The following is a 19,472-nucleotide window of genomic DNA, read 5'->3' on the forward strand; positions in this document are numbered from 1 at the left end:
AGAGAGAGAGAGAGAGAGAGAGAGAGAGAGAGAGAAAGAGAGAGAAAGAGAGGGAAAGAGGTAGAAGATGAGTGAAGGGCATGTGACATGCGATGGGATAGGAAAGTGCAGTGGGGTGGGAAATGATGGTTTGTTGTTGATGATTTGTACATGGTCGGTTTTCAATCAGAGAATTGAGCTTGACATGCCCGCAGTGACACTCCCCGCAATCGCAAAGAATGTGTGTATGTTGTACAGCAAAGAATGGATCGCTGCGCGACCAAGCAGGTATCGCACACAGAGTTGATCAAGCGTGATCAGTGCCTCTGTCCATTCCCATTAACCTGAACAGCCTGTTTAGCCTGCGCATCGAGTGCCGCACGATGTGCGGGAGCCATCATCGCCCGCTGTTCACCCTCTGTGACTCGATGGATCTGTCCATTGGGTTTGATGACCTCCGTCTGTGGTGGCGGAGGAGGTGGAGGTCCATATACCCGAGTCTGTTCGTCCTCGGGCTCTTCTTCGGTATCGTCGTCGTATTCGCCCTCGTCCTCGTCGTACTCCTCATCGTCTTCATACTCGCTTTCGGTCTCGCCATCGATCCCTTCATCGAATTCGTCGGCGCCTTGGCCCACGTGAGCTCCCTGCTGCGCCATTTGTTGTGCATTACCGTAGCCGCCCGTCTGCATTGCTCGGCACAGCTTCTTAAGCTTCTCGTTCTCCCGTGTGAGTCGGTCGATGGTTTGTTGAGACTGCGAGCGCTCCTCGGCCATTTGGAAGATGTTCTTGTTCGTGGCTTCTTGCTTTCTCGTCAAATTGAGGTTCTCCTTCTCGAGCCGCTTCGTCTTTTTGGACATTTCCTCCATTTCCTTGCGAAACGTGAGGAAAAGATCATTCGAGTTGTTCAAGGTGTCTTCTACCTGCTTTGGGGTCAGTCAGTTACCAAGCAACAACCATACCATGTTTTCTTAGCGATTCACGGAAGGAGCAACGCTGGACAGCAAGGGGACGATAACGCACTTTTGCGTGTTGATGGTGGTAGAAGTCTTGACATACCTGCTTGAACTTCTCCACGTAGACGTTCAATTGGCCGCGCAGTTCATTCTCCGTTTGGCTGAATGTGCTGACTTGTCGTGTGAGTTGGTGGCTTTTGCTCAACTCGCTTTCTTGTGCCTTCTTCAGCTGATCATGCCGCGCGATCTGATATTGGATTTCCAGCTCTTTGACACGCAGTAACGACTGAAAGTGCAGCTCTCGCAGCTCGTACTGGTGCAGGAATGAAGTGAACTTCTCGCGGAACAACCTATCCTGCTCCAGTTCGGCGGCCTGCCGTTCGGGCGAGCGTTTTTCGCACACCACTTCTTCCACGTCTATGACCAGGTTCTCCAGCTTCCGATGCAGCTCATCATTCCTGTTGGCAGCGTTTTCTTTCAGCTCTCGAAAGTCGTCTTTGAGCTTCTTGTTTTCACGCGTCAACTCGCGACTGAGCTTCTCCAACTTTTCCTTCAGCCCTCGTTCGCGCGTTCGTTCCTTTCCGACCTCTTCCTTCTCTTTTTGCAGCTGATCTCCGCGCTTCTTGGCCTTCACGTGCTCGCGCTCCGTCCTCTTCATCTCCGCTAGCAAGTCGCTGTACTTCTTCTGTAAGATGTCCATTTTGCTGTGATGTGGTTCCATAGTGTTGAGCAGCTGAGATAGATCCCGGTTCGCCTTCTTCACCTCTGCCTCGATCTCAGCATTTTGGTGTGCGTCCTCGGCGTTGGTCGATTCGAGCTGCGAGATCTTAGAAAGCAGCGCGGCATGCGCGTCGGAGGGATTGGCGGAGCTGAGACTGCCCTTTTTGCCCTTGGCCTTGCCCTTTCCTGCCGGTAGAGGCGCAGCTGCTGGAGGCGGCGGAGGAGTGGCGAAGGTGCTATCGGCGGTCGCGGAGACAGGAGCGTCGCGCGCAAAGTCATGGGGAATGGAGGGGGAGCTGCGGTGGGCGGACTGCGGAGCGGGTTGGGCCTGGTGCTGTTGCTGGGCGACAGCATTCATCACGGATTCCTGATACTTGATAAAGCGCTCGCCCTTGGTGTAAGTCTCGACGACGGAGTCCTTGGAGTTGCGGGCGCCAGTGCGCGCAGCCTCGTACTTGTCCGTTTTCTTCTTTTGCGCCAGTATTTGCGCCGTGTTCAGAGTGCTAGCCATTCGCCGCCGGAGAGACTCACGGCAGAGATTGCAGAGTCTCGGCTAGCTGCATCAGCCTCGTGGTTCTCCTTCCTCTCTCTCACTCTCACTGTCAATCTCTCTCTCTCTGTGTGTGTTTCTCTCTCTTCTCTGTCTCTTTTTCCCTTTGTCTGCCTCCAGTCTCTCTTCTCTCTAGCTGTTTCTTGCTCCCTCTCTTTCACCCTCCCTCTCAATTCACTCTCACTTGCTCTCTCGCTAGCTCTTGCTCTCGTTTCTTTCCCGCTTCTCCTTCTTTTCTTCTCTTCTTCCTTTTGCCTCTGTCTTCCCTTCTCTCGTCTTCTGGAAGGCTGACAGCAATGGCGGCGAGAAATGGAGTAAAGTGGAGTAAGGTAATCTGCGCGTGACCAGGGAGATGCACGCCGTCTACGCTTCCAAAACCCTTCCGTCCCCTTTTGTTGCCTTTCCTCTGCCTCGCCACCTTCTCCAGTCTCCGTCTCTGTCTCCTCGGTCTGGGTGCACGCGTCGACGACTCTATACAGCGGTCCGGTACACAGCTGCTGGCGGTGGCGATATGGATTGTATTAGGTAGTACCGCATCTAATCTTCTGCACGGAAACGGGCAATGTGCAAAGTGAGGCCGCCAGGCCGTTGACCATGACCAATCAGAGCACATCGGCCATGTCATCCATCTGGTCTATTGGAACACCACCTGAACTTCTTCTTTTGTCCCGACATCATCTTCACTGCCTCTGCTGCATCGCACTGTGCTCTGTATACCAATGTTGAGTGCACTGCGCAGGACAGCGCGGTCCCCGCGAGTCGTCGCTCCATACCACCGATTGCAAACCACGCCTGTCCGCAGAACATACGCCTCTGTCACCGACCTCCAACAGTACCCAAAGACGGGAGACAGCCTGCATGGCTTCACTCTCCAGCGCAAGGAGAATGTGCCTGAGCTAGAATTGTCCGCTCTCCAGTTCACCCACAATAAAACGGGTGCCGAATACCTGCACATTGCAAGAGATGATACCAACAATGTTTTCAGCATCGGATTCAAGACAAATCCGCCCGACGCCACTGGAGTGCCTCATATCCTCGAACATGTTACCCTCTGCGGGTCGGAGAAGTGCGTGTAGCAGAGTACAACAGAATATCGGCGGTGACATGTAGGCTGATAGACTGGTAGGTATCCTGTTCGCGATCCTTTCTTCAAGATGCTCCCCCGATCTTTGCAAAATTTCATGAATGCCATGACCAGTTCTAGCTACACCTACTATCCTTTCGCGACTACTAATATCCAGGATTACAAGAACCTAATGGGCGTATATTTGGACGCCACCCTGCACCCACTGCTGAAGAGAACAGACTTTTTGCAAGAAGGATGGAGAGTGGGACCAGAGAATCCCAAAGCACCTGCGGAAGACGACAAGGGAAGCGACTTGGTATTCAAGGGTGTCGTGTACAATGAAATGAAGGGACAAATGTCAGACGCCACCTATCTGTTCTACTCGCGCTTCATGGAGCACATCATGCCCTCCATCAATAACAGCGGAGGTGATCCTCAGAAGATTACCGACTTGACCTACGAAGGACTGAAAACATTCCACGAAGAACACTACCACCCGAGCAACAGCAAGATACTGACATACGGCGACCAATCAGTGGAAGAGCATTTGCAATTTTTGGGCGAACAGCTGTCACGGTTCAACCAGAGAGCAGTGGACAAGGAGGTGAAATCTCCCATCGCGATAGAGGAGCCGCTCCACGTCACTGTGAAGGGTCCCATCGATCCTTTGACCCCGCCGAATGCGCAGTACAAGACGTCTTTGAGCTGGATAGCTACAGAAAGAACGGATCAGGTGGAGTCGTTTGGTCTCCAGATTGCGACGAATCTGCTCATGGACGGCTATGGCTCGCCTCTGTACCAATCTTTGATTGAGTCTGGTTTGGGCACGGATTTCTCGATGAACACAGGCTATATGCCTCTCGGCAGCAAGTCCATCTTCTCACTAGGCCTCAACGGCGTCTCAGAGGAGAACCTGCCCAAAATCAAGGACGTCATCTATCAGACCATCGAGGAGAGTATTGCCAAAGGACTGGAGAAGCAGAAAGTCGATGGAATCTTACATCAGCTCGAGCTTGGCCTCAAGCACAAGAAAGCGGCGTTCGGTATGGGAATTGTCTCGCGACTGAATCCTGGATGGTTCAATGGGGTAGATCCGTTTGAGTCGCTTCAATATAACAAAGTCGTCGACGCATTCAAGGCAAATTATGCCAAGGGAGGTTATCTGGAGGGACTGCTTAAGAAGTACCTTCTCACGGACAAGACCCTCACGTTCACTATGACGCCAAGCACGACCTACTCCGCAGATATTGCTGCCGAGGAGGCGTCTAGACTTAAGAGCAAGATCGACGAGGCCATCAAGAGCTATCCGAGTGAGGAAGAAGCCCACAAGCAGCTTCGCGAGCGTGAATTAGAACTCATCAAGGAGCAGGATGCTGGTCACACTGAGTCTGTCGATTCTCTGCCATCCTTGAAGGTCTCCGATATCGCCCGAACAGACAAGGAGATTCAGTTCGAGGACAGCACAGTGTACAACGGTGTCAAGGTGCAGTGGCATCAGGCACCTACCAACGGTCTGACATACTTCCGAGCACTTTCGATCCTCAAAGATCTGCCAGATGAGCTGCGGATGCTGGTTCCGCTGTTCTGCGACAGTCTGATGCGGATAGGCACAAAGAACAAATCAATGGGCCAGCTCGAAGATGAGATGAAGCTCAAGACGGGAGGCATCAGTTTCGGCCACTTTTCCAGCACCTCGCCTCACGACACACAGAGAGTAGAAGAAGGTTTCTCGATTGGTGGCCGTGCATTTGATCAGAATGTCCCTGCGATGTATGAGCTCATCCAGACCATCCTGCTCGAAACGGACTTCGACTCACCAAACGCACACAAGATGATCCGACAACTGCTGCAGATGGGCGCTAGTGGCGCAGTTGATGGTGTCGCTTCGGGAGGCCACATGTACGCCATGCGCTACGCAACAGCAGGGGTTTCCCCAGCGGGCAAGATCTCTGAGCAGATTGGCGGCATCACCCAAGTCAAACTCATAACCAGCCTCGCGGCCGCAGAAGAGAACCCTGAGGCGATGAAAGAGCTCATCAACAAGCTCAAAGCAATTCAGTACCTTGCGGTATCCAGCATTCGGGAAGGCAATATGCGAGCAGCCCTCACATGTGGAGCAGACGCCGCATCCTCCAATGAGTCCTCCCTCAACTCTTGGCTCGGCACAGTCTCTCGCTCGAATCTGTCATCCCCATCTTTGTCCGGACTCTTCCCATCGGCGACCAACGACTTCGCGACTCACCGTAACACACTCTTCAACCTTCCCTACCAAGTCTCATATTCCGCCCTCACAGTTCCAACAGGACCATACACGTCCCAACCCACAGCCGCAATCGCCGTCTTATCCCAACTCCTCACTCATCGCCATCTTCACGCCGAGATCCGCGAGAAAGGCGGAGCCTATGGCGGTGGAGCTACCAGTAGCGGACTCACAGGTACCTTTGGAATGTACTCATACCGTGATCCCAACCCGGATAACACACTATCTATCTACAAGAATGCACTTCGATGGGCAGCCAAACAAGAGTGGAATGATCGAGACATGCAAGAAGCCAAGCTCAGCGTATTCCAAAAAGTCGATGCACCGATCAGTGTCAGTCAGGAGGGTATGACGAGATTCTTGAATGGGATTACCTATGAACAGGAACAGCAGCGGAGAGAATGGCTCTTGGATGTGACACCAAAGGATTTGGTGGCAGCGGCAGAGGGCCTTGTGAGAAAAGTGGACAACGAGAGTTACGTTGCAGTCTTTGGGAACAAAGAGGGCAAGAAGTTTTTGCAGGAGGGAGGTTGGCAGGTAGAAGAGATGGGGCAGTCGAAGAAGATTGAGGATCCTGTCATGGAAGGTGAGGGTACCGAAGAGGGAATGGCTGCTGTTGGGGCCTCGTGAAATGGAGCTTTGAAAAAAGAGGGAAACGGAGGATGATTCTCCGCTTTGATGTAAGAATTATTGTATGAAAGTTCATTCTATGTATATGTACTCTCATAATGCATGCATTTGTGTGTATGTATGTATGCTCTTTTTGCCGGCCTCTCCCGTAACTTCGGGTCTCACTCGCTGCGGATAGGACAAAGATCTCGATGTTACGCATAAATGTCAAATCGCGATATGATCAAGGTTCGCGGAGACAAGAGGTAAGAGCTATGCGACAAAATCGCCAGAGCAAGGGGGCTCTCATGATCAATACCACGCTCGTGCGAAGAAGATTTCTATAAGCCTTTTTAGATGTGTGTAGCCCCCGAGGCAGCTGATATCATTACTTCATTATTATACCCTCATCACGCTCCCCTCCAACCCAAACAATCACCACTCCATCAAAACAATTTCCTCGCCACCTTATCCCCCCTCTCTCCCTCCCCCAACGGCAACTCCCCTCCTCTCCTCTTCAAATCCTCTCCCATCTGCTCCAGACCCCCACCACCTTTCTTCGGCAAATCCTCCAACTTACTCGGTCTGGGCTCACTCGTCCAAAACGGATGTCTCAACACCCCTTCGGCAGAGAACCGTTTCCTCGGATCCAACATCAACATACCCATCAACAAATCCACTCCAACCTCTCCAATCGCACGAAAATTCGCTTCCCAATAACTTTTCGGTTTGAGCGGATATATCGGTTCTGGAGTCAAATACCCGGGTAAACCACTCACTCCAGGCCAATTCTGTTCCGTCGGTGTTCCGACTTTTTCGGAAATTAATTTAATCATGCCGAGTTCACTTTCGGGCCACGCGCGAAAGAGGACATCGCGAGCAATCAGTTCGGCGAAAACGCATCCACAACTCCAAATGTCTACGGCGCCGCCGTAGTGTTTGGCTTGGTAGAAGAGTTCGGGAGGACGATACCAGATGGTGATGGTTTGGGAAGTCATGTGTTGATAGGGATCGGCGAAACTGCGCGCGAGACCGAAATCGGCGAGTTTGATTTCTCCGTTGCTGGCGATGAGGAGGTTGTTGGGTTTGATGTCGCGGTGTAAGATGAAGTTTGCGTGGCAGAAATGAATGGCGCGTTGGAGCATTAACATCCAGCTTTTGATGTCCGAGGGGGTGTAGCTGATATTCTGCGTGTCTTGGATCAATTTTAAGAGGTCCCCTTGTGGGAGTTGTTCGAGAACAAGATTGAGATTTTGGCCTTTGGTGCTGAAGACGGCGTGCAGTTTAATGATGTTGGGATGGTCGAGTTCTTGGAGAAATTTGATTTCGCGCAGGGAATCGTAGGAAATGCCGAATTCTTTGGCTTCGGCTCCGACTTTGATCTTTTTGATGGCGACGAGTTTGCTGGGGTCATCGCGTTCGTGGGCCGAGAAGACATCGGCGTATTGACCGGACCCGAGTTTACTGCCTTTGACATATTTATTGCGCAAGTCGGCGTCGAGTTGTTCAGCGAGATCTGCTGTTGCTGGGGTGGAGTTGGGTGAATCTGGTGCCGATGCGGAGTTGTGAATGCCATTGGTGCTGTCGGTGAGCTTCAGGCGCTTGAACGGTGGTTCGGGTGGCACATCCAATGCGGGAGACTTGAGGCTACGAGGAGCCGCCATTGTGAATTTGTGTTTGTTGTCGGGGCATAATATCATTAGTGATGAGATGAGAGTAGGAGGCAAGTAAGTGAAGTTGATATATATCTTTGGTGCCTCAGGCTTTCCCGCGTCCGCCGCAACCGCCCATCCATTGTCATTCACCTACCTCCTAAGGTACCTATACCTACAAGTTACCATTCGCAACCCTCCTCATCTTCCTGGAGACAATACAATCATGGCGCTCAGACGCCCTCTCGCCCTCCTACAACTTCCCACTTCTCTCCGAACAGCGGCAACTCCAGCATGCACGCAATGCCGCTCCCTCCACGCCTTAAATAAGCCCTCACTGCGCATCCCCCCTCCAATACCTTTCGTGCCCGATGTCCCAACATTCCTCACGCTCATCGGCCGCGACATGATCAAACACGAAGCCAAAATCCCCAGCTGGGAAGCTCTCTTCACGCTCTCTTCCGAACAGCTGAAAGAATCCGGTTTAGAGCCTCCCCGCGCCCGAAGATATCTCCTCTGGTGGCGCGAACGCTTCAGACGCGGCATCTACGGCGTCGGGGGAGATGTGAAACACACGACCAAAATTGGGAATCAAGTCGCTGCGGAGTTGCGGATTGTGCAGGTTCCAGAAAGCGGCCGGAAGCAGCAGCAGCAGCAGCAGCAAAACTCTACTTCTCCGGCGACATTGACGAATGATGCGGGTGTTGGCAATTTGCGGATTACGCGGGTTGGGAAAAGCGGCCAGCACTCTCCGGCGACATTGACGAAGGATGCGGGTTATGTCAAGGTGATCTCGAATATGCGGCCGCATTTTGTGAAAGAAATTTACGAAGGCAAGGTGAAGGAGCTTTCGATATTGAATCGCTTGGCTCCGTCGCCGATCGTGCAGAAGAATCAGGTGTCGAAGGTGAAGGGGATGAAGATCGCTGGATCGAACACGATCGCTGGGACCGGCGTGGAGTATATCAGAGGACGGAAGGGCGTGGCGGTGCTGAAAACTCGTGAAGGTTTGTGGGAACAGAGGAGAGGGCACAAGGTCGATGGTGGTGAAAGGAGGAAAGCAGAGGTGCGGGCGAAGAGAGCGGCCGCGGAGAGGAAGAATGCGAGATAAGAAAGGCGGCATGGCATACCCAAGAAGAAAAAGAAGAAGATGAAAGTCGCTCCCTCGTCGCCAAAAGAGGAGCACGCATGCATCATCAGGGGGAAAAAGAAATCCTTTGCATGTGAGCAATGAAATAAATACCATGTACGAACAACCAGCCGAAGCGTTGTATACATCCCACACGTTATAAATCTTCTTCTCCAGCGATCCTGCAGAAAAAGTACCATGTCCTGCTGAGTGGGCACTACCTGACCTGACTATCTGTTACACCACGAGAGAGAGAGAGAGAGGTGGGAGGGTCAATTGATGGAAAGGAAAGAAGCTCGATTGGAAGTTGCAAAAATCGAAAAAAGAAAAACATTTCCAGGCTATTGAAAGATTGATAATTTTTTTCGATCGAACCCTTCCCTTCCCTTCCCTTCCCTTCCTCTCCTCACTAACTCACTCACTCACTGACCATGATGAATGATGAATGGAAGAAACGTCTCACTTCTTTGCTGCTGGTGCTGCTACCTACTGCTACAGTAATGTACAATACAACACAATACTTCTAGCTACGACGACAGCTTTCTTCATCTACTGAAATCAAAAAAAAGGACCTCCCTTCCCCTGGGGGCACAAAGCATGAAAAATGAAGATTTGGAGACTTATAGTTCTCTTCAGCAGCTCACAGTGATGACAGAACTTAGAATCATCAAGCACTTTCAGTCGACGAGCACTACTATACAACATCTATAGTCAAAGTCGTCGTACTCGTAAAGACCGCTAAGGAGCTGCTTGAAGAAGTCCTCATAAATCACTCACTCGTCCCAGCGGTGAGATGGGTCCCACGCGGCATGCGGCCACAGACCGGCTCGCGATACGGTCTCGGCAGCCACGGCGTCGCATGTTGCTGTGCCACGATTCTGCATTCCTGCATGGTTATTGTAGACTACACCTGGCTTCTGGGAGCGGCGGACGCATTCATGGAGATTTATAGCAAAAACGCGTGCGGTATACTTGGTACGCGGCGAGAAGAGAATGTATACCTACCATGGAGTCATTATACGGGAGGGCTCACTTACTGCCTGTCCGTGGACCGGTGAGAGTAGGTAGATAAGAGTAGATTCCGCCGGAGAATCCCTTGCTTGAGTGACATTGTCGCCGCCTCGGTGCCAAGACTAGGACTCGTACAGTGTGGTGATGTACCGATAGGAGAGTCTGTGTGGATTAGGGGAGCGGGGCGGGGCGGAGCGGAGCGGAAAACTTGGCGGTTGGGAAAGGAAGAGAGCCTCAGGCAGTAACACGCGAATCATGCACGAAGGCAACGCGCCAAGTCCGACATCTCTCTCGCGTCCCTCTTCTCGTCTTCCTCTTCTGCTGCTTCTCGCTCCGAATGTATCACGACAGAATACAACCACCTCCACCCACCCGAATTTCTGGCCCTGACCACGAGAAGACACGGCTCGGTGCGCCCGCGCGACAGGATTCCTCCGGTGTGCAATACGAGAGAATGCTGGTCGGCATGCCGTGCGACTATGGCTCACCTCAGCTTTCCAGCTCATATGCACGTAGCATTCAACAAACGAGCCCGGAGTCACCAATTGATCGTACCGCTCATCAACGAGCTTCGAACGCTTCGTTTGATGATATAGTGAATGTGGCGAGTAGAGATATCAGATATGCCCCCAGGCTATCGTGGAAAAGAGCAGCGATCCTGGATCAATTGGACCAGGTTCCATGGAACCTAATGTCGGCATTTGAACCATCGTCAATCATCCCACGACTCAGCCCTCATCCAAAGTCCGTAACCCCCTTCCGCGCTGACCGAGACGCCACAGACCTGTGTAGCTTGAAGCATTTCCAACAGCACCTGGGCAGCATGGTTGTCTGCATGAGCGCCTCATTTTTGCTATACGATGCTCCGTTGCTCATGGATCGAGCCTTGTCTTGCTTCCCTCTGTCCTGAAGATTGAGAGCACCAGCTGCGATCTCGTGCGGCCTCTTGCTCTGCTTTATCAGGCACAATCTTCATCAATCCTGCTGGGCCCCGTTGGCGGTCAGCTATTCGCACCTATCAATGCCCCCTGCGAGTGTGTGACCTGGATATATTGCCCATCCTTCAGCTGCCATGCGGCTGGCATGCGTCGCTGTGACTGGTAGGAGGCAGTGCAGTGGTAGGCATTTCGAGCCACCCTCCTGACCTCATTGCGGATGCCGCGGCGTTTCGCAGAGAAAGACGATGATGCATACGCGAGATGGTTGGTGCGAAGTGCGAAGCCGGGAACTATAACCCCTTCTATAGACCGCGCTATCTTGCTCATCTTGCTCACCTAAACTTGCTCAAATTCACTCATACAAACGCCCGGGTGCAACGAGAACGATGGGTCTCTTCACCTCCTGTTGGGAAGCCCTTTTACATATTGCGACTTACTCAAGCTTCCTGGGCAGCCAAGACTTGAATCGACAGCAGCCTTTTAGCATCACTCCGCACCACGCTGACAGCCATGTCTCAGCGCCACTGGCCGGGCCGTCGTTTAAAGTGGCTGGCACCAACTTCACTTGTAGCTATCCCTCTATGACCGGATATCGATCGTGCAATGGCGCCCATGACCGTAACTGCTGGCTGCGTCCGAGTAACAGCAAGGACACTCATTACAACATCCACACCAAGTACGATACTCCCGGCGATGACTTCACGCCTGTGGGCGTAGTTCGCGAGGCATGTTCCATCGCCACAAGCCTGTTTTTGACAATCGATTAGCTGACCAAATGCAGTATTGGCTTGACGTGGACCTCCTGCCCATTGCTCCAGACGGCTATCTGAAGACTGTGGGCCAGGTCTTCAATGGAACCTATCCAGGACCACATTTAGAGGGGTGCTGGGGAGATACCTTTGTCGTGCATGTTACCAACAAGATTCCCAACCTCGGGACGACCATTCATTGGCACGGTATTCGACAGCTGCACACCAATCAGCACGATGGTGTGAACGGTGTGACACAGTGTCCTATCGCATACGGTCAGACGTACACATATCGCTTCCATGCTCAGCAATATGGCCATACGTGGTACCATAGCCACTACCAAACGCAGTACTCCGATGGCGTTGCTGGACCTCTGACCATCTATGGGCCGAGTAGCAACGACTGGGACGAGACATTTACTCCCATCATGATGCAAGACTGGGTGCACGAGAACAGCTCCATTGCGTTCAAGCAAGAACTGGCCAAGGCAATTCCCGTGGGCGATGGTCTGCTTCTGGGCGGCGTCAACCAATTCAAGTGCTCGTCTCTCGATCCCAAATGTTGTGATGCATGCAACTCGGCCACATGCGATATTGCCGAGGGTGAGAATCCCGAATACTGCTGTACGCCTGATCCGAGCTGTTTCAAGACTGTGAACGGCGTGAAAACCATCCTCAAAGGCTCCAAGTACAACCAAACATTCGAGGAAGGCAAAAGATATCTGCTCCAGCTCATCAATGCATCCTCGGAATCCATGTTTATCTTTTCCATTGACGATCACGACTTTGAGGTGATTGCGGCTGATTTGGTGCCAATCGTACCCTACAAGACCGACTCGGTATTTGTCGCCATCGGACAACGCTATCAAATCATCGTGACTGCCAAACCCAAAAAGAAATCTCCCCTCTGTCGAGGAGACATTACCAGGTGTAACTACTGGATCCGAACCCGCATTGCTACGGGATGTGGTACAGTCGCGCAAGGCGACGAAGAGACAGGTATCATTCAATACTCTCCGAACCGAGCAGCCAACGTCTTTCCCGAGACCATCTCCGGCAACGATCGCGAAGCATGCCGTGACGAGCCCACCGAGCTACTTCGACCCGTCGTGCAATGGAACGCATCCGACCTGCGCAACAATCGAGATAATTATACTTATGAAGCAGGCTTCAACAATCGGACCACGAATGGCGCATTTCGATGGGAGTTGAAAGATGAACCCATGTTTCTCAATTACTCCAATCCGAGTCTTCTGAATGTGGGAAACCCTGGTTATTTCACAGAGGAGATCGCACCAGCCAATTGTAAGTTTTTTCTCCTTATATATACACTCTTGATAAAATCGTCTCGTCCATTGAAAAGGGTACATGCATATATTTTGCTGATACATTTTATCAAGATACCAATCCCGCCTGGAATGACGGCTTCGTCTACCTCGTCATCACCGCCAACAACGTTCTCAACGTCCCTGGAAAAATCGGAGTGCCTGTAGCGCATCCCATTCATCTCCACGGTAAATCCTTTCCCCCCTTTTTTTCCCATTTCCCATCCCATCTACCAGCACTTCTCTCTCTCTCTCTCTCTCTCTTTCTCTCCCAACCCCAACTGATGTTTTTCTTCTTTGAAAAAAACAGGCCACGACTTTGTCATCCTCGCCCAAATCGACCGCGAATGGGACGGTACCATTCCCGTCATGAACACCGATAACCCCACCCGACGAGACACGGCACTATTATACGCAGGAGGTTATCTCGCTTTGGCTTTTAAACTTGATAATCCTGGGATTTGGCTTGTGTAAGTCCTTTCTCTTTCCATCCATCCCCCCATCCATCCTTTTTCGCATGAATGAATGAGTAAATAACATATGATCTGATTCTGATTCTGATATGATGATAAACAGACATTGCCACATAGCCTGGCACGCCTCAAGTGGTCTCGCATTGAATATTATTGAAAGGCAAGATGAAATTGTGGGAGGTTTGAAAATGGGTTCGTTGGATGAGACGAGGGAGGTTTGTCGGGAGTGGGAGGAGATGGGGTTGGAGTATCAGCAGGAGGATTCGGGGATTTGAAAAGAGGGGTGCTTGGTTAGTTTTTGAGGTTGGATGGGAGGAGGGAAGAGGGAGAAGAGATGAAATTGACGACAGATTGGATAGATGGACAGATTGGTAGGAGGTACGAGGGGCAATTAGACGATGAATATGGAATTCTGATCAAGTCATAACTTTTTTTTTCAATACCTTATCCAATATGCATGCTGCTCTCTTTCTTGTCTGGGTTCAATATACATACCTAACGTAAAAAAGAACAAAAAGGAACACCATTGACAGACTGACAGTCTGACAGTTAACCAGGCAACTTGAACCCCCCCTGCCTCGTCGTAAAAAACCCCATAGGATCATACCTCTCCTTCGCAGCCCGCAACCTCTCCAAATTCACCTCTCCATAACTCGAATACACATCCTGATCCGGCGCGGCATCATTCATAAACAACGGATTATAATTCGTCCACCTCACATCATCACCACCCCCCAAAGACTCGTAATCATAATTCGTAGGTAAAATCTCCCCATACTGCTCTCGCTGCAACTCCAACATGCGCTCCGAAATCTCCTTGGAATACTCCGGACAACGATCCTGACAAGTCGGATTGGTCCACAAGAAATTATTTTCCATCCAGATGCGATCGCCGTGAGCCGGGTTTAAACCCAAGGCATTACCGCCTTGAGCTTGCGAAGCTTGTGCGATGCGGACGGAGACGGGTTGCGGGTCGAAGCCGGTGATTTGGATGTCGAGGCCGGATTCGAGACCGTCGATAAAAGTGGAATTGTAAGTTGCGTCGTAGTATGCGCTGAAGAAATCGACCATTTGGGATTCTGGGAGGTTGGGATAGGTTTGTTCGCGGAAGGAGTTGCCGAATCCGATGAGAGCTGCGCCGCCGGCGGTTTCGGAGAGGCTGGCGTAGCGTTGGGTGCGGGTGTCGTCGAGAAGAGGGGTGATGGCGTCGAATTCGTCAAAGATGCCTGGTGGTGGTTGGGGGCCGTCGTAGAACATGAATAGGAGGGGTCCGGTGACGACGTTGAGGAGATTGAGAGGTAGGCCGAATTGGAAGACGGGAATGACGGCTGCTTTGGCGTCGGGGTAGGAGGCGATGAATCTGGTGATGGCGCGGAAGAGGGCGTGTCGTTTGTCTGGGGTGTAGGCGCGAAGGCCGCCCCAGACTTGTCCATTGATACCTTCGGGATGAGCTTGCATCCACATTCGAGTGACGATGCCGAACTGGTTGCCTCCTCCCCGGAGTGCCCACCAGAGCTCGGGATTCTCGGTCCTTGAGGCGTTCACAGCAGTGCCGTCCGCGAGTACCACTTCCCATTGGTCGACATTGTCACACGACAAGCCCTGGGAAGAAGAGGAATATGTCAGTCCGTATAGCTACCTAGCTGAGCCCATCATGACATCTCGTGCGGTAGTAGTGGCGTTGTTACTTACATATTGAGCAGAGTAGTAGGAGAGACCTCCTCCGAGAACAAACCCGCCCGTTCCAATATGCGCCAGTCGCCCCCCGACCACAATCTGGTTGGTCTCGCCGGTGATTTTATAGATATCACCCCAGCGGCCGCCAGGTTCAACAATAAAGTGATTCCCATCCGCGGTTCGCGTTGCAGAGCCCAGATTGACCTCAAAAGCCAGCAAAACTCCGCCGTTGGTCGAGCTAAAGCCCGGTGCCGGCTGGTGTCCACCGCCTTTGATGGCGAACTGGACCGATGGGTAGCGGTTCAATTGCACCACAACATCAGAGACCTGCTCCGCATTGGCGGGAAAAAAGGTGCAAGCAGAGCGGAAAGCATACGAGTTCTGGTTGTTCCAGTAGACGGTGTTTGTCTGAGTCCAGAGATCCGCATTGTGGACGGTCCGGAGAGCGTTGGTGCCCAGGGGATCGTAGGCCATATACTGTGGATAGGTGTGGTAGAGGTAATCGCACACTGCCAAGGTATCAGCAGTGGGCGGCGCAACGCCGGTCAGGCCCAGCGCGCCCACCACGGCCAGCACGCCTGCCAGCGCCATTGAGAGCGAGAAGCCCATATTGTACAGCCAGGCTGCCGCGAGCAGGCTTCTATAGTGGTGAAGGTGAAGGAGAGACCCCTGTCCCTCCTCATATCGCTACCCTGCCGGCCTCATCTCCAGTGTTGCCGAGGAGTTGGAGCCTTGGAGGAGGAGTATAACTTGAAGTGAAATTCAGTGCTGTGGAGACGACGGTGATCTTCAAGGACAATTACTGTATCGAGGATTAGACTAGACTAGACACCCTCCGCAATGCGATACGAGACTAGACGGAATTGGTATAATACACTAGTGTGATGAAGCAGGATTCACTTACACGCCAGCACGTGACATGACAAGACAGAACCACGGCTCGGCCCGTTCCGACACGGCAAGTTCCCTCTCCCAAAAGTGATGTCGACCACTTCCAACACCTGAATCCACACGATAATCCACGTCCAGCGTACACAGCCAGCCAGCAGCGCCCGCCCGCCGCCTAAGGTATTCTGCGGCTGCCACGTGATCGAGCCCATCCATCTTCGCCAACCCCTAGTAGGCACCGGTGCGAGGAGGCGAAGAGAGGAGGGAAGATGCCGCGCGGACGCGACGAGTGCTGGGAAGAGGTCACGCGCACTCTGGACGAGACGACGGGGAAACGCCATCCGCGCGTGACGTGCAAACATTGCATGACCGAATGGACGTCGAACGAGAAAGCGCGCGTAATTGAACATCTGCAGCGCTGCAATGATTTGCCCGAGGCCCTTTGGCGCACTTACCAGCCGCACCGCCTCGATCCGACGCTGCCCTCCGCCGCCGAGCTACAGCTACAACAGCGCGCCCGCACACGCGGCATCGGCTCCATGTCTCCCACCGAGCAGGACATTGCCACTGCCGCCTGTGCCCAGTGGATTCACGCCGCTGGCCTGGATCCCGCCGTCACCGACCATCCCGCCTTTCGTGCCTTTGCCCGCACGCTGCGGCCCGCCTTCAAGATCCCCAGCAGACACCAGCTGACCCACGCCCTCGTAGATGCGCCCTTGATGTTCATTGCCTATCTGGCCGATCCGCAGGAGCGCCACCGCCGTCCTGCCATTCTCGACAGCAATGAAGAGACGCAGTCCCGCTCCCTGCAGGCCTTTTTGCTCAAGTACTGCAACGGCAACATGGCCAAGGCCTCTGTGTTGCTCGGAATGCTGTCTTTGCTGCGCGTCAAACAGGGTCCTTTTGCCAACGACATGGTCTGGATGGCAAGCAACCAGATGACGCCGATTCAGTGGTGGCAGAACTTTTGGGTGCAGGATCAGCCCGATCTGGCCGAGCTATGCATGCTCGCGTTAGCCATTGCACCTCTCGGCGACTCGATTGAGCGCAACTGGTCGCCGCACAGCTTCGTGCATGTCCTGAAGCGGAATCAGATTGGCGTGGATGTGGTCAACAGGCTCGTCACGACCTTTTGGAACCTGCGAATCAAGCACGGCTGGGTAGACGACAATGCGAACGGCACTCACGACGGCACCGATCAAGACGCCGAATTTACTCCCGACCACATGGACGGATTCATGCCCATGCAAACTTAGGATGTAGCATCTCATGAAACGACGATGATTGGAACAACAGCCCACAAACGGAGGAGGACCAGCTCTCCACATGGCGGTGCTCCCTTGGAGCCAGGCACGGCTCCAGAGGCTGCCCCTTCAGGAAGTCCCGCCCCGTCGCATCGTCTCGCACAGACGGACTGGAATGTCAGTCCTGGTTCTGATTCTGTACCTGACGCTGTCAATTCCACTGCCAATTCCGACACTTGTGCGCTCGAGTGGGAGTAGCGTTGTTTAGCCCAGCCGAAAGCTACTCAGACTGAGTGAGTGAGCCGAGCTCATTGGCACCTCGAGCCGTTGGAGTGGCGACGTAGTGGCAGTGGAATCAGCAACGGGCGGAAGATGACAGCCTGACGTTGCAAATATTGTCTTGATGGATGACAATCATGACATGGAGTGGGCTCCCGTCAGCATTATAATGCTTGACCACTTGAGGTACGATATCAGTATATCTCTTGAGTCTTGGGAACGCGGGGCCGGGGGAAGAGAGTGGATATGGACATGGATGTGAAGACGGGGGGTCTTATCGGGTGACGTCAGGTGACATGTGTCTTTGTGTGTGTGTGTGTGCGTGTGGTGTACTAGTATCGTATCAGACCACAAGTTGAAGTTGGTTCCTGATTTGGATATCAATCCTATTGACCACACCACCTGATTCCTGAACTGGAACAACATGTTGTTGGCTTCTGTCCTTTTTCACTTTCTGGCCACTACGCCCCTCTTTTCACGTGCTACAGGCACATCTCGGTCAGCCCCCCGCCCCGTGATCATCGACACAGACCTCTACTCCGACGTGGACGATGTCGGTGCTCTCGCCATTGCCAACGTCCTCCACAACTGTGGCCTGTGTGATCTTCGAGGCATCGCAATCAACACTCCATCCAAATATGGCGCCTTAGCAGTAAGTTTTGACCACTTGTAGTAGCCTTTCCAGGAAGAAATCCCCTCTTCACTCTCTCTCTCACATTCTTCCGCTCATCATTACCTCCGCCTCCTCCTCTCCAGGCCAGTGCAATCAACACCTACTACAACAACCCGCACATCCCCATCTCCGCTCTCCAACCATTCACCGACGAAATCTACGTCGACGACTTTTTTTTTCTTCGAAGTGATTACGCCTCGAAACTCGCCATCCATTTTCCCAATTTCAACAATACTCTCCAAACGGAAGAGGATGATATTACTATTCCTAGTAGTACTAGTAATACCAACGAAACGAAAACCAACACGCTGGAAACTCCCCTGGAAATGTATACACGACTCTTAGAATCTACTCCCGAACCCAACAGTATCACGATTATTTCTTTGGGATTCCTCACAAACCTCGCTACTCTCCTCACCTCCAACACCTCTTCTTCTGGGTACGAACTCGTCCAACAAAAAGTCCAAGAAATCATCATCATGGGCGGAACCTATCCGGGCCCCGGTTGGGAATTCAATTTCGGAGAATTTCCCTTGGAGACAAAAACTGTTTTGGAAAATTTTCCTTCGAATGTGCGAGTGACGTTTTCGGGGTTTGAACTTGGTGGGGTGGTTTTTTCGGGGAAGGGACTTAAGCAGAAAAAATGCGATGAGGAGGAGGAGGATAAGGGGGGAAAAGAGAGTCCGATTCGAGCAGCGTACGAATGGTATGTAGGTCGCTGTTCTACGCTTCGAGAATCGTGGGATCCGATTACGACGTTGTATGGAATTTTGGGGTTGAAAGGACTTTTTCTTAACTCACCACTCAACGGAGGAGATGAGTTGTTTGAATTTGGGAATGTGGGAGGGGGAGGATATAATAAGATTGTGGAAAGTAATGGGACGAATTTGTGGATGGATGATGATGGGCAGCAGCATAATCAACGATGGTTGAAATTGGCAGAGGGAGTTTCGAATGTGACGCTGGCGGAGATTTTGGATGGGTTTTATACGCATGGTCCTGGGGGATGTGAGTTGTTTTGATGGGGATGTGTGGGGAGGGGGGGTAATATGGTATGGTAGACTACATGTACCTAGTGTAGCGACCATGACATATATAGGTACTCATGCAGTAAAAAAGGAAGACAAAGAAATAAAACCTTGTATGAGAGAGTTGGCCCATTTCTTGAGCCCTCATTCATCCTCTAATTCTATACTACTACCTGAAATAGGTAGACTCTAAAATCCCCCCCTTCCCCTCCCCTTCCCTCTAACTACGTGATGACAAGATTTTTTTTGGTGTGGGAACACGAACGCTT

The 19,472-nt window shown here is 52.2% G+C and overlaps 9 protein-coding genes across 9 annotated transcripts; 6 read left to right on the forward strand and 3 right to left on the reverse strand.

Moving 5' to 3' along the window:
• Positions 1 to 116: 116 nt before the first annotated feature.
• SEPMUDRAFT_151058 (uncharacterized protein) lies at positions 117 to 2,569 on the reverse strand. The gene is made up of 2 exons (XM_016906567.1): positions 1,000 to 2,569; positions 117 to 899 (listed from the first exon to the last, which is right to left on the reverse strand). The coding sequence occupies exons 1-2, from the start codon at positions 2,161 to 2,163 to the stop codon at positions 297 to 299; spliced, it is 1,767 nt and encodes a 588-aa protein (XP_016758101.1). The 5' UTR covers positions 2,164 to 2,569; the 3' UTR covers positions 117 to 296.
• A 62-nt stretch (positions 2,570 to 2,631) lies between these two features.
• SEPMUDRAFT_151059 (mitochondrial presequence protease) lies at positions 2,632 to 6,234 on the forward strand. Its single transcript, XM_016906568.1, has 2 exons — positions 2,632 to 3,268; positions 3,329 to 6,234. Exons 1-2 carry the CDS (start codon positions 2,922 to 2,924, stop codon positions 6,156 to 6,158), a joined length of 3,177 nt encoding a protein of 1,058 aa, XP_016758102.1. The 5' UTR covers positions 2,632 to 2,921; the 3' UTR covers positions 6,159 to 6,234.
• A 282-nt stretch (positions 6,235 to 6,516) lies between these two features.
• On the reverse strand, positions 6,517 to 7,801 carry SEPMUDRAFT_90944 (Pkinase-domain-containing protein; the record flags this gene model as incomplete). The annotated part of the gene is made up of 1 exon (XM_016910542.1): positions 6,517 to 7,801. The coding sequence occupies one exon, from the start codon at positions 7,799 to 7,801 to the stop codon at positions 6,584 to 6,586; it is 1,218 nt and encodes a 405-aa protein (XP_016758103.1). The 3' UTR covers positions 6,517 to 6,583.
• Positions 7,802 to 7,984: 183 nt separating this feature from the next.
• Positions 7,985 to 9,127, forward strand: SEPMUDRAFT_151061 (uncharacterized protein). Its single transcript, XM_016906569.1, has one exon. It carries the CDS (start codon positions 8,016 to 8,018, stop codon positions 8,898 to 8,900), a length of 885 nt encoding a protein of 294 aa, XP_016758104.1. The 5' UTR covers positions 7,985 to 8,015; the 3' UTR covers positions 8,901 to 9,127.
• A 1,139-nt stretch (positions 9,128 to 10,266) lies between these two features.
• Positions 10,267 to 10,839, forward strand: SEPMUDRAFT_110392 (uncharacterized protein; the record flags this gene model as incomplete). The annotated part of the gene is made up of 1 exon (XM_016900842.1): positions 10,267 to 10,839. The coding sequence occupies one exon, from the start codon at positions 10,267 to 10,269 to the stop codon at positions 10,837 to 10,839; it is 573 nt and encodes a 190-aa protein (XP_016758105.1).
• A 609-nt stretch (positions 10,840 to 11,448) lies between these two features.
• Positions 11,449 to 13,809, forward strand: SEPMUDRAFT_158192 (Cu-oxidase_3-domain-containing protein; the record flags this gene model as incomplete). The annotated part of the gene is made up of 5 exons (XM_016907776.1): positions 11,449 to 11,574; positions 11,649 to 12,921; positions 13,017 to 13,130; positions 13,252 to 13,411; positions 13,518 to 13,809. The coding sequence occupies 5 exons, from the start codon at positions 11,449 to 11,451 to the stop codon at positions 13,687 to 13,689; spliced, it is 1,845 nt and encodes a 614-aa protein (XP_016758106.1). The 3' UTR covers positions 13,690 to 13,809.
• Positions 13,810 to 13,963: 154 nt separating this feature from the next.
• On the reverse strand, positions 13,964 to 15,682 carry SEPMUDRAFT_70981 (FAD-binding domain-containing protein; the record flags this gene model as incomplete). Its single annotated transcript, XM_016909924.1, has 2 exons — positions 13,964 to 15,016; positions 15,107 to 15,682. The coding sequence occupies 2 exons, from the start codon at positions 15,680 to 15,682 to the stop codon at positions 13,964 to 13,966; spliced, it is 1,629 nt and encodes a 542-aa protein (XP_016758107.1).
• Positions 15,683 to 16,128: 446 nt separating this feature from the next.
• Positions 16,129 to 18,127, forward strand: SEPMUDRAFT_151063 (uncharacterized protein). The gene has a single exon (XM_016906570.1). The coding sequence runs from the start codon at positions 16,249 to 16,251 to the stop codon at positions 17,233 to 17,235; it is 987 nt and encodes a 328-aa protein (XP_016758108.1). The 5' UTR covers positions 16,129 to 16,248; the 3' UTR covers positions 17,236 to 18,127.
• SEPMUDRAFT_90957 (nucleoside hydrolase) lies at positions 16,129 to 19,304 on the forward strand. Its single transcript, XM_016910543.1, has 2 exons — positions 16,129 to 18,154; positions 18,259 to 19,304. Exons 1-2 carry the CDS (start codon positions 17,927 to 17,929, stop codon positions 19,195 to 19,197), a joined length of 1,167 nt encoding a protein of 388 aa, XP_016758109.1. The 5' UTR covers positions 16,129 to 17,926; the 3' UTR covers positions 19,198 to 19,304.
• Positions 19,305 to 19,472: the final 168 nt, after the last annotated feature.

This window comes from Sphaerulina musiva (genome assembly GCF_000320565.1).
Source record: "Sphaerulina musiva SO2202 unplaced genomic scaffold SEPMUscaffold_9, whole genome shotgun sequence".
NCBI classification, from domain to species: domain Eukaryota; kingdom Fungi; phylum Ascomycota; class Dothideomycetes; order Mycosphaerellales; family Mycosphaerellaceae; genus Sphaerulina; species Sphaerulina musiva.

Coding starts and splice junctions, on each gene's coding strand:
- SEPMUDRAFT_151061 (XM_016906569.1), top strand. CDS start 8,016: ATGGCGCTCAGACGCCCTCTCGCCCTCCTACAACTTCCCACTTCTCTC.
- SEPMUDRAFT_151058 (XM_016906567.1), bottom strand. CDS start 2,163: ATGGCTAGCACTCTGAACACGGCGCAAATACTGGCGCAAAAGAAGAAA. Junction 900..999: donor ACCACCATCAACACGCAAAA/GTGCGTTATCGT, acceptor ACCCCAAAGCAG/GTAGAAGACACCTTGAACAA.
- SEPMUDRAFT_151063 (XM_016906570.1), top strand. CDS start 16,249: ATGCCGCGCGGACGCGACGAGTGCTGGGAAGAGGTCACGCGCACTCTG.
- SEPMUDRAFT_151059 (XM_016906568.1), top strand. CDS start 2,922: ATGTTGAGTGCACTGCGCAGGACAGCGCGGTCCCCGCGAGTCGTCGCT. Junction 3,269..3,328: donor ACCCTCTGCGGGTCGGAGAA/GTGCGTGTAGCA, acceptor ATAGACTGGTAG/GTATCCTGTTCGCGATCCTT.
- SEPMUDRAFT_90957 (XM_016910543.1), top strand. CDS start 17,927: ATGTTGTTGGCTTCTGTCCTTTTTCACTTTCTGGCCACTACGCCCCTC. Junction 18,155..18,258: donor CCAAATATGGCGCCTTAGCA/GTAAGTTTTGAC, acceptor CCTCCTCTCCAG/GCCAGTGCAATCAACACCTA.